Source organism: Heterodontus francisci, chromosome 3 (assembly GCF_036365525.1).
Source record: "Heterodontus francisci isolate sHetFra1 chromosome 3, sHetFra1.hap1, whole genome shotgun sequence".
Lineage (NCBI taxonomy): Eukaryota > Metazoa > Chordata > Chondrichthyes > Heterodontiformes > Heterodontidae > Heterodontus > Heterodontus francisci.
The window spans coordinates 70,809,288-70,822,537 of NC_090373.1; the positions used below are offsets into that span (position 1 = coordinate 70,809,288).

Consider the following 13,250-nt stretch of genomic DNA (forward strand, 5'->3'; position numbering starts at 1 on the left):
ACCTCTGATGGGTCTGTCCTGCTGGTGGGACAGGACATACCCAGGAATGGTGATGGTGGTGTCTGGGACATTGTCTGCAATCTCCGTGAGTATGACTATGTCAGGCTGTTGCTTGACTAGTCTGTGGGACAACTCTGCCAATTTTGGCACAAGCCCCCAGATGTTAGTAAGGAGGACTTTGCAGGGTTGACAGGGCTGTGTTTGCAGTTGTTGTTTCCACTACCTAGGCTGATGCCGGTGGTCCGTCTGGGTTCGTTCCTTTTCTTCGACTTCGTAGTGGCTCAATACAACTGAGTGGCTTGCGAGACCATTTCAGAGGGCATTTAAGAGTCAACCACATTGCTGTGAGTCTGGAGTCACATGTAGGTCAGACCAGGTAAGGATGGCAAATTTCCTTCCCTAAAAGACATTAGTGAACCAGATGGGTTTTTACAACAATCGACAGTGGTTTCATGGTCACCATTAGACTAGCTTTTTTAATTCCAGATTTTATTAACTGAATTTAAATTTCACCATCTGCCATGGTGGGTATGCTGCCAGTAAAATGATTAAGGCCACATGGCAGAAACTGGGATGGCCAATTTCGAGTCAGTGTTTCGGCTGTGGGCTCCCACCCTAATTCACTTCCAGATCACCCAGAAATAGATAGTTTTTATACAGGCCTTTATGTCAGAGGAAGTTGTGATCAAAGTGCTCAGCCTTCTGCTCAAACCACACTTTCACTACCTTGCATAGTGCAGATCACCAAGCTATGAGGGAGATACTGATGTGCCTGTTACAGTACAGAGAAGAGCCACAAACCAGATCCCCAGTATAGGGCAAAAGGACACAAATTGAAATCACCCGCACACAAAGAGGTGGCAGCACATGGTTCAAGAAGGGCCATATGGTCCTGCTCCTGAATGTTTATTTGGGGATCTCGCTTTTCTGAATGAGCAACAGAAGGAGCAATAGAAGAAGGATGACCAGCATAGAAACAAATAACATAACTGGTACAGTGGCTCTCGGAGTATAGATGTGGCAATGTGTGATGTGTGCTACCTGTGATTCCCAAGAGCTATTGTCTGTATTGCCAAAATATATTGCGCATTGTCTGCAGTTGTAAAGTAGAAGGCAATACTGCTGTTCATTGGCCCTATGCCTGCCTGCCATGCTAAGGCTCTCAGCATAATTGTGCCTGGAGTACAATGTTCTGTCCACCTTGCAACAAATTTTAAGCCTGCCTTAGATACTCTCTTAATGCAGGTGTGTGCCCATAGTGACCAGTGACAGCTGGAGAAAATCTAACACATTCCTGCATAACCTCAGTCAGCTCCTTCCTCATGCAGAAGAGAAATATGAAATTGTGTTTTTCCATTTTGGTCAACAGACTACAAGTATGCTTTCTGTGGCCATCTGTGTGTTAGCATTAACAAAATGCTGGCTCATCTACTGTAAGCATTGCACGTTGCCACTTCCAATATTAGCATTTGGGTCTCTAAGCAAGGCATGTTGTCTGAGTTGTGGGGAATGTTAGCTCTGTGCAATGTCTGGACTCTGAGCAGCTATGACTACATTTCCACAATATATGGAGAATTACCTGTCGACTGCACTAATTGGATCAAATTACACAATGGTGTCTATACACTTGAGGTCACCACATTGCCCATAGACGCATCTACACAGTGGCGCAGTGGTTAGCACCGCAGCCTCACAGCTCCAGCGACCCGGGTTCGATTCCGGATACTGCCTGTGTGGAGTTTGCAAGTTCTCCCTGTGTCTGCGTGGGTTTCCTCCGGGTGCTCCGGTTTCCTCCCACAGCCAAAAGACTTGCAGGTTGATAGGTAAATTGGCCATTATAAATTGCCCCTAGTATAGGTAGGTGGTAGGGAAATATAGGGACAGGTGGGGATGTGGTAGGGATATAGGATTAGTATAAATGGGTGGTTGATGGTCGGCACAGACTCGGTGGGCCGAAGGGCCTGTTTCAGTGCTGTATCTCTAAATAAAAAAAAAAATAAAATAAAAAAATCTATTTTTAAAATCAACTTTTTATTTTCATTCATGGGATGTGGGCGTCGCTGGCCAGGCCAGCATTTATTGCCCATCCCTAATTGCCCTTCAGAAGGTAGTGGTGAGCTGCCTTCTTGAACCGCTGCAGTCCATGTGAGGGAGGTACACCCACAGTGCTGTTAGGAAGGGAGTTCCGGGATTTTGACCCAGCGACTGTGAAGGAACGGCGATATAGTTCGAAGTCAGGATGGTGTGTGACTTGGAGGGGAACTTGCAGGTGGTGGTGTTCCCATGTATGTGCTGCCCTTGTCCTTCTAGTTGGTAGAGGTCGCGGGTTTGGAAGGTGCTGTCTAAGGAGCCTTGGTGCATTGCTGCAGTGCATCTTGTAGATGGTACACACTGCTGCCACTGTGCGTCGGTGGTTGAGGGAGTGAATGTTTGTAAATGGGGTGCCAATCAAGCGGGCTGCTTTGTTTTGGATGGTGTTGAGCTTCTTGAGTGTTGTTGGAGCTGCACCCATCCAGGCAAGTGGAGAGTATTCCATCACACTCCTGACTTGTGCCTTGTAGATGGTGGACAGGCTTTGGGGAGTCAGGAAGTGAGTTACCCGCTGCAGGATACCGAGCCTCTGACCTGCTCTTGTAGCCATGGTATTTATATGGCTACTCCAGTTCAGTTTCTGGTCAATGGTAGCCCCTAGGATGTTGATAGTGGGGGATTCAGCGATGGTAATGCCGTTGAACGTCAAGGGGAGATGGTTAGAGTCTCTCTTGTTGGAGATGGTCATTGCCTGGCACTTGTGTGGCGCGAATGTTACTTGCCACTTATCAGCCCAAGACTGGATATTGTCCAGGTCTTGCTGCATTTCTACAGGGACTGCTTCAGTATCTGAGGAGTCACGAATGGTGCTGAACATTGTGCAATTATCAGCGAACATCCCCACTTCTGACCTTATGATTGAAGGAAGGTCATTGATGAAGCAGCTGAAGATGGTTGGGCCTAGGACACTACTCTGAGGAACTCCTGCAGCGATGTCCTGGAGCTCATATGATTGACCTCCAACAACCACAACCATCTTCCTTTGTGCTAGGTATGACTCCTTTTGCATTGATGTTCTGGGCTCCCCCATCATTGAGGATGGGGATATTTGTGGAACCACCTCCTCCAGTTAGTTGTTTAATTGTCCACCACCATTCACGGCTGGATGTGGCAGGACTGCAGAGCTTAGATCTGATCCGTTGGTTATGGGATCGCTTAGCTCTGTCTATCACATGCTGCTTACGCAGTTTGGCATGCAAGTAGTCCTGGGTTGTAGCTTCACCAGGTTGACACCTCATTTTGAGGTATGCCTGGTGCTGCTCCTGGCATGCCCTCCTGCACTCTTCATTGAACCAGGGTTGGTCTCCTGGCTTGATGGTAATGGTAGAGTGGGGGATATGCCGGGCCATGAGGTTGCAGATTGTGGTTGAATACAATTCTGCTGCTGCTGATGGCCCACAGCGCCTCATGGATGCCCAGTTTTGCATTGCTAAATCTGTTCGAAATCTATCCCATTTAGCACGGTGATAGTGCCACACAACACGATGGACGGTGTCCTCAGTGTGAAGGCGGGACTTCGTCTCCTCAAGGACTGTGCGGTGGTCACTCCTACCAATACTGTCATGGACAGAAGCATCTGCAGCAGGCAGATTGGTGAGGACGAGGTCAAGTATGTTCTTCCCTTGTGTTGGTTCCCCCACCACCTGCCGCAGACCCAGTCTAGCAGCTATGTCCTTTAGGACTCGGCCAGCTCGGTCAGTACTGGTGCTACCGAGCCACTCTTGGTGATGGACATTGAAGTCCCCCACCCAGAGTACATTTTGTGCCTTGCCACCCTCAGTGCTTCCTCCAAGTGGTGTTCAACATGGAGGAGTACTGATTCATCAGCTGAGGGAGGACGGTTGGTGGTAATCAGTAGGAGGTTACCTTGCCCATGTTTGACCTGATGCCATGAGACTTCATGGGTCCGGAGTCGATGTTGAGGACTCCCAGAGCAACTTCCTCCCTACTGTATACCACTGTGCCACCACCTCTGCTGGGTCTGTCCTGTGGTGGGACAGGACGTACCCGGGGATGGTGATGGCAGTGTCCGGGACATTGTCTGTCAGGTATGATTCCGTGAGTATGACTATGTCAGGCTGTTGCTTGACTCGTCTGTGGGACAGCTCTCCCAACTTTGGCACAAGCTCCCAGATGTTAGTAAGGAGGACTTTGCAGGGTCGACAGAGCTGGGTTTGCCATTGTCATTTCCGGTGCCTAGGTCGATGCCGGGTGGTCCGTCCGGTTTCATTCCTTTTTATTGACTTTGGAGCGGTTAGGTACAACTGAGTGGCTTGCTAGGCCATTTCAGAGGGCATGTAAGAGTTAACCACATTGCTGTGGGTCTGGAGTCACATGTAGGCCAGACCAGGTAAGGACAGCAGATTTCCTTCCCTAAAGGACATTAGTGAACCAGATGGGTTTTATGGCCATCATTAGACTAGCTTTTAATTCCAGATTTATTAATTAAATTCAAATTCCACCTTCTGCTGTGGTGGGATTCGAACCCATGTCCCCAGAGGAATACCCTGGATCTCTGGGTTACTAGTCCAGTGATAATACCACTAGGCCACCGCCTACCCTATCCTATCCCATCTTCTACCCTGAATTTTTGCATCTTTTAGTTCTACTTAAACTAAACTGTGTGAAATTTTGTAAAAAATTCCTTTAAGTCTAAATAAATTATAAACAGAAGGACTTTCACAATCTACTTTCTCTGTAATGTCCTCAAAGAAGTCACAGAGGGTTGTCAGGAAGCAATTTTCCATTCTAAATTCAGTTCCTTACCAAGTTGTTCCTATTTAGGATGTTATCCCAATTGCTTGCAAGAACCAGCTTAATGTACAAGTTCTGAAGAAGGGTCACTGGCCTGAAACGTTAACTCTGCTTCTCTCTCCAAAAATGCTGCCAGACCTGCTGAGCATTTCCAGCATTTCTTTTTTTTATTTCAGATTTCCAGCATCCGCAGTATTTTGCTTTTATATTAAGGTCCAAGTTACTTCTCTTCAAAGGGGATCTTTAAAAGCATTTCATTCAAAGTACTGTCCTTGATTATAAAGGAAAATGATAATTATATTGGCAAACTTATTTGAACAGACTCTCCCTTTCTGCCAGGCTGTGTTGGTAAAATCAATTATAGAGATAGGACCTATTTGATTCTGCTGCAAACACTGAGTGCAACTTAAAATTGGTTTGATAGCCACTTGGGATTGACCAATTCAGGCAAACCATACTGGCGATGCATATAAAACCATTGATGTTTACAGTGTAGAAGGAAACCATTTGACCCATTGATCTGGTTATTGACAGGGGTAGGTTACACAGACAGGCTGGGTGAAATTTCAAACTGGATACCCGGAAGTTTATTTTCCCTGCATGCTGTGCCACAGCATGCGTCTATTGTCATCGATCGTTTCCCTGGCCGTTAGTCAATTTGTTTGACAGGCTTGGCTTCCAATTGGGCGGGGAGGCCTCTTGAGCAGGCTGCAGGAATGGGTAGGTCCAATTCTCAAGCCTGGGGAGGGGGTAGTGGATCTAATTCCACTATTCTCCTGACCTTTGGGGGTGTCAGAAGGGGGAGGGAGCTTGAGGCTGGGGGAAGCACTCCTGCTCCTCCTGGGGCAGGTGCTGTAAAGGCAGCTATCTCCTTCCCAAAGCTGACCTTGCCTCCATTTGCCTGCCGGGTTTCCCAAGCCCTGGGAAACCTAGCCGCGTAGTGTAAAACCTGCAAAGCTGGCTAAATCGGAGGCTTCAGCCTCATTAAAATATTTAAATTGCTAACCCTCCTCCTGGGAGCGGATTGGCTGCCCACCCCTTGCCCAATCTCTGTTAAAACTCAGAAGTAAGGCAGGTTGGAAGTTCTAGGTTCAGAATTTTAACATTTTGACATCTGCCCCAAGCCCAACCCACTCGTTTTTGGCTGCTAAAATTCAACTCATCATGTCTGTTCTAGCTCTACGACAGTAATCGAAATAAATCCCTCTGTCACACCTTCCTCTTTATCCTATTTCCCTTCAAAAAATGCAATGTTCTCAATCTTAACCACACCCTGTGGCAAAACTTTCCATGTGCCACTACCCCTCTGTGTAAAGAAATATCTCATTCCTCTTTTCTTCACTCTCAGTGATAATTTTAAACTAATGATTCCCCTGGCCCCTATATTCATTGGAAGGTGGGGAGCATGTGGGGAGGCCAGAAACAGTTGAAGAAGCCAACAAGGCCAGCGTCACTGAAATTAATGGCAGGACCACATTATCATTTTTTGGACGCGTTTCCCATCCAGCGTTCAGCCAAATTGACAGCTTGGCTTTGGTGGGGGTGGGGAAGAGAACCAGTAAAAGGAGGCCATAATTGGGCACCTTTGGCACAGTCTCCAGCAATCTGGAAAGGGGGGAAGTCAGCGGTCGGGACTGGAAGTGGGAAGAGAGGACATCACGGCTGAGGGGAAAGAGAGTTCATTACGGCTGGGGGTGGTGGAGGGAGATAGGCAGTTGCAAGGTGTGTTGGGGAGAGAAACAGTGAGATCGGCATGGTGGAGGGCGAAGGCTACTTTGAGGGGCTGAGGGGAACCATTCCTGCTCCTCCTGGTCCACAAGGGCCACTGCAAAAGGTACTTATCTTGTGGAGCTTGCAGCTCCCGCCACCATTTGGCTGCCGGGTTTCCCAACCCCTGGGAAACTCGCATAGCAGTAGTGAATTTTAAATTGGGCTCCCAACTGCACTGTGGGGAGTCTGATTTAAATATGTTAATAACGTGTTCTGTTCCTCCACAGCAGCATACCTGGATGCCACAAAATCCAGAGTTTGTGCGGCTAGGGTTGCGTTTCGTTTATTTGATAGTTTAACTCCACATCTAACCAGAGGAAATAGTGTTCCTGTACATATTTTATCAAAACTCATCATAATTTTAATAACCTTTATGAAAAGTCCTTTTAGCCTTCTCTGTTCTAATAGATGTTGAATCTATATTGTGTGAATTCTATGATTTTGACATTTTTTCCTTGACGGTGGGGAGGAGGGGTGTGTGGGGTATGGTCCAACATTACACGGAGAGCTTTAACTATGGTCTATCCAATATTTTGTGTAAATTCAACTTTATTCTTTTACTCTTATGACCCTATTTACAAACCCAAAATTCTACTCACCTTTGTTTATGGCTCTATCGATCTCCAATTGAACTGCCAGGGAATTACAAGGCTCATTTTAAACTTGCCCACCCAGCAGAAACTGAGGGCTGGACTTTACGGGCCCCGCTGAGGTGGGGTTGGAGGTGGTGGGGGTGGCCCATAAAATCGCAATGGGTGGTGGGGGAGTTGGGGGTGGAGGGCCTGTCACCACCCCATCGATAAACGATTTTTCTGGTGCTGGGATAGGCCGACAATGGCCTTCCCACCCAGAGGTCAATTGAGGTCCTTAGGTGGCCTATTAATGGCCACTTAAGGGCCTCTTCCCCCCCCCCCCCCCACCCCACCGCCGCCGCTGGGATTTAACCAGCGGCAGAGGGGGCCTCCGTGTCACGGGCTTGGGAGTGGGGTCTCTCCTCCGTGGGCCACCTATGGACCCCAGCCGGGAAACAATGCACCTCCTAATATACACCTCCCCCTGGACTTTACTACCAAACCACCCCCCCCATCCACCCCCTTGCTGGGGCCTTCCAGACAGGCCCCAGAGACCCTGCCTCACTTACCTGAGGTCTGGGGTTCCAGCGCTGAGCCTAGGTCCAAGGCCCCTGCAGTACCACAGTGGCCACTGCTCCTAGTGGTACTGCCAATGCTGCTGAGCTGCTGGCCCTTTGGTTGGCCAGCAGCTCTTGGAGACTGGATCCCCATTTTTAAAGGGTCGGAGATCCGGCACTGGAAACTTTGCCTCCAGAACAATGGAGGATTGTACCGGGGTGGGGTGGGGGGCAGGATGGCGCAAAAAGGCCAAGGCGGGATTCCCTGGCCACCTTCACACCTGGCACTGGGAGCCCCGCCTCCTCCACAAAATCCAGCCTAGAATGACTGGGCAGTTAAAATTGGCCTGGAGACTTACCCATTGACATCTTGTTCCCTTCCTGCAGTCTTCAATTTGAACTGCCCTTCTGAGCAGATGGCAAGGGCATCCACCAGAAACCAACCTCCCAATGATAGGCTCTGAAAGGGCCTGCCTGCTGTTTTAAACAGTGACCTGAGTGAGGAAACCATTATGGATTTTCCATCAGGTGAGGCTGCTGAGAAGCAGAGTCAGGGCTAGAAACAGCCTAAAGAGGTAAGGTTTCTAAACTTTTTTTGAAAAAAAACTTTCCTTGTGGTGCCAGGAGTGCTCATCTAAACCCACAAGTCTAGGTTAGGCCTCCCTGCCCCAGGCTCCCTCACTTACCAATTGTGAGACGCACCCAGACTCTAGTCTGTGATCTATCTGAAGGGTATTTTGAAAAAAAAAAGTCCCCTGGATTTTACTTCTCCTTTAACTCACTGGTTCTGCTTCTGTGGCCTTACTTCAATTAGGGTGATTGAAGTTATCCACAATTACAACATTATTGTCTTTGTACACTTTATCTAACTCATCATATACTATGTTGCAATTGTCTTTATTCTGTCCAGGGTGTCTGTAGCATTTTGTTTTATTGTTAACCCCATACTCTGCCTGCTTGTTAACTTATTTCAAGCTATTTCATTTTGATCTTCTATTCGAATAGCAATTCAGCTCACTTAGTTTCCAAATGATCCTGAACATACAAGCATCTTGTCTTTTCCTTAACAGACTACACTCTGAGACCATCATCTTTTTTTTACCTGCTATTTGTCCTTAACTCAAGCACATCCTACTCTGAATACGCCTATGATTCCATCATGCGCACTGGCGAGATAGTAATTTAAAAGTCTAAAATGGACAAACAACTGAAGAGGTTACAACTGCTTTCATATGGGCTTCTTAAAAGATCTCCACAACTGATGGGGACATTAGAAAAAGAGATGGAAAAGAAGTGAGAGTCATAAGCTGCTGATCACAGAACTGGCAATGCTCAAGTAAAGAAACTACAATAAAGGACTTCTGGAGGACTATATCACCTTCTTAACAGAGTTAAGAGCAGCCTTTGTATGAAGGAATAATGAAACTGTACAAAAGGGAAACTACAACTAAATCCAGTTCACGTGTGACAATACATTGGACACATGTATATTATGCTGAGAGCCTGTAGATCCCACTGATAGCCTAAGGCATAATTGCCTTATTGTGCCCTACACCAGACGAATAATTTTATAGCAGGACAGCAGACTCTGCTCTAAGTTTCTAAAAATATCTCTAGCTCTACTCTGGCTTGGATTGTTCATTAACATAGTCATGGTTCATTTTGCTAGGAACTGAATTTTATTAGCTCCAACTCATCATCACAGCAAAACTCTGAGCATGGACTTCTTAACTTCTTACCTGGAATAACCAGGGATGGAGGAGGCTAAGGTAGGGGTGGATGAAGTGGGGAGAAAAAAAATTAGTCGGCAGATTTTCAATGAAAGGCCTGCTGTTCTCATACCTATAATGGTCTAAAAGTAGCTTGGAAACTCTTGGGAAGACTTTTACTTCCTGAACCCAACAGTTAACTGCAACTAGAATAATTAAGGACACCAAAATATTTACATGGGGAGCGTGAGAGGCCCTGCTATCAAAGCTAAATTTCTTGCCATCAAAATTCCCATGCAGATGAATGCAAACGACATGGGTCGAATTAATGCTCATGCATTGGAGGGCAGAATTCTACTTCTAATCTATTTTTCTGAGTTCTATCCAATCTTTGTTGAGGAAGTCATACTGACATTTGTTGTTCCTGAACACTGTATAAATGGCCAACCAAAGAGAAAAATCTCTGGGTTTGAGGTGGTAAATTATGTCAATGAGGATCAGGCCACGGAACTTATCCATAGGCCATTTATGGCCACTTTGTCATTCAGTTAATAATGGCGCTCATGGCTGACAATCTGAACCACCCAAGGTAAGCAATTTGCTGGAGACTCAGTCCCCATTAGGCCTGATCAGCTGAAGATACCTCACCTGTTTGAAGTTCCTCCGTGGTATCAAGTCTGGGCTGAGCTTGGTCCATGTTGTTGACAAGGGACTCGCATCGATCACCTCCAGAGATTTTCCAGGGCAAAGTCAAAAGACACAAATTACTCAGAGTTATTTTGTGATGAGGTCATGAAATTGTTGTCACATGATCAACTCCACATGTCTTACCTAGAGATAAGCGGCAAACTGCGCGAGACTGAAAACCTGAATTGATCCATATTGAGCCATTTCTGGTTAATTCACAAATACTTGGATCAATTTAAGTTTGAACGAGTAATCCCTTTAAAAAATAAATGATGCTCATCTACAAAGGGTAGATGCCTCAATATTATCTTTGCCCCAGAAATTAACTCCCCACTGTTATAGCAAGTGGCTGAAACCACACAAGGTTTCATCAGCCGGCTGATACAGCAAAAGCAAAAGTCAACTTTTAAATACATTCAAATGTCATATCTGTTCTGCCAGGAAATAGGCTGTGATTTGCAATGGGTTATGGTCAGTCTATTAGATGTTAACCAACAATCTCATGGTGAGTTGTATTGCATATTTCACATCAGTGGAGGGACAAGAAATGATATCCTCTGGTGGTATAGTGACAAACATATGTTAGATAACTGGAAGTCTAGTAATGGAGTGTCCCTGGCAACACAACTTCAACTTTGAACATGTGCAAAGTACTCTAGATTGCATTTCTAACACCAAAGTCAATTGGTGATAAAACCTATACATTAGGCCCTGCTGAGGAACATTAAATGCTGAATTTTTATTTAGAATGGATGCTGTAAACTGAAACCAGGTGAAGAAATTATGGGACTGATTCTCCTGACTCACTCCCCTCCTTGCCCCAATGCTGGACAGAAGTAGCTTCCAGCCTCATTGTGTCACTATTTCCTATCTCAGGCAATTATCCTAATTTGGTGCACCCCATTGGAGCAGGCCCACCCTCTGGCTGAATCTTGCCCTGCAAAAACAGCAAGAATTTTAAGCATAGCCGTAGGCTTCTCAAGCTTATAGCTGCGCATTAATATTCTGAGATTGAGGCCATCAGGCAGCTGATGGAGCATCCTAAGTAGCGTCACTCATCCTGGTTAGGATCTTAAACTGCAATTAATGTATGTAGCCCTCTGTCTTCAGTCTGCCCCTGGTGTTGTCACAGATCTTCTGGCCTGTGGTGGAACAAAAGAAGTCCATAGTGTCAGGTTTCACTAAGCATTCCTGTACTGGAGAGACCCATGTGTGGTATCTCAGGAAAGGCGGGTAATCAGGAATGCCATCTCCTGCCTTATTTACACCTCTGTGATTGGCCAGCCCCTTGGTAGGTGCAGTACCACCTCCATCCCATGGGGAAGCCCTGGAACAATCCCTGACCATGTAAAAAGGCAGGAACCTAGCAAAATGGGCTGCCACCTCTTTTTCCTGACCTTTGTCCCTGTGAACATGACTGCCCAGGAGAAAAAGTCAGGAAAATTAGTCCCACCAACTTCTGTGCTTCCTCACGAATATGTGAAGGTGGTTGACCCAGTTGGCAGGTCAACCATTTTATTGAGTGTGTTTAGAAGGTTACCTTATAGTGTGATGGATTGTTTTTAAATTGTATGTGATTTTCATACAAATTCTTGATGTTAAGACCAAAGTAATCCGGATTATTCCTTTAATACATTTAGCATTTCTAAACTCAAACAAGATGGACTATAGTCAGCAGTGAGATCAGTCTCTGTGGATAATGGTTTCCCCCTGTCTCTCTCACTTAATTTCATTTGAATTCAATAGTTCTCACAAATCTTCACACAACTCACTGATTGTTTTGGTACACAGTGTTCCACATCATACGTGTTACTGGAAATTTATATTTTAACTGCTTCTTATAATATTGTGAAACTTTGCTGCCAAAACGACATAAAAAGATAATAATTTGTTTGGCATTGCAGATTAAGATTTCCCCAAATGATTTATATGCTACAAATTACACTATTCCTGCAATGAATGTTTAATGTGTTTCCACTTACAATGAATTTAATTGATTTAAAACCAATGGGTTAATACCTTGGTAATAATAGCAGAGGAATGTCACTCAAATGCATTAGATATCTACCATATGTTAATAACATAACAGTAATTATTAGATTTACGGGTTTGCCTCATTGATCAAAGGAAAGAGTGTTTTAACAACTGAAAATTAAGAACAGTATAATGGTTTCTTTATTCTCCCTTCTTCCTCTTCACAGTCCTTCTATGCACCAAAAATGAGCTCTTTCAAGATTATCCAAACCCACAACATACTTGTGTGTTAACTCAATCCCTGCTGAATCCAACTGCAGCTATTATGTTACACAAAATTAGAACAAATCGTCCATCACTCCTGCCGTTGGCGTCCAGTCCCCAAAACCTATTTTCTATTCCTGATCTTTAAATCCTTTTTTGGCCTCGCCTGTCCTCAACTCTGTACCCTTCTCCAGACCTACAACCACTCAACCCAAACTCTTCATTTCCCTGAAGCTGTCCTTTTTCACATCCACCTCACTTTATGCCCTACTGTTTGCGGCTGTGTCTTCAGCTGCCATAATGCTATGCTCTGGATTTCCTGTCTAAGGTTCTGCATCCCTCCATCTCCCGCTCCTCCTTTAGGACCCTCAGTAAAACTCAACAACCTGGTTAAGATTTTGGCTACCCTTACTAATATTTCCTTCCTTAGCTCATCATTTATTTATTTCTGAAGCACCTTCGTACTTTTACATTAACAGTGCTATATAACCACAAGTAGATGCTTCTTTTTAATCCTACAAATGATTCAGAACTGCCAAAATAACGAATTTTCTGTTGGACAAATGGAAGAAAAACTTCCAACCAATCCAACTCAGCAGTATTATCTTGTAGATACGGAGTTGGTGTAATGGAGAAATGTATAATAGGTCTTTTCACATTTAATTTTATTTTAAATCAAGCTTTTATTACACTGTATTTGAAACTCTTACCAGTAAAAATTGAATAAGGACATACTGGAATAATAATAAAAAATTGCAGCAAAAGATAAAACAATAGGAACAGGAAATGCTGGAAATTCACACCATTTGAACAAACTTAAAGGGAAAGATAAGCTAACATTTCAGTTTTGAAAAAATCATCTTTCTCTTTCA

The 13,250-nt window shown here is 45.0% G+C and overlaps 1 protein-coding gene across 3 annotated transcripts in view; it reads right to left on the minus strand.

The window, feature by feature from the left end:
* The window catches only part of LOC137357118 (kelch-like protein 29), a 544,808-nt gene that overhangs the window by 180,005 nt on the left and 351,553 nt on the right, over positions 1-13,250 (minus strand). For 2 of the 3 annotated variants that reach the window (XM_068023165.1, XM_068023173.1), the window contains exon 5: positions 10,102-10,179. The exons of the other annotated variant lie outside the window; for it this stretch is intronic. In XM_068023165.1, the coding sequence (XP_067879266.1) occupies positions 10,102-10,179 (78 nt within the window). The remainder of the gene's footprint in view (positions 1-10,101; positions 10,180-13,250) is intronic. 3 annotated transcript variants of the gene reach the window in all.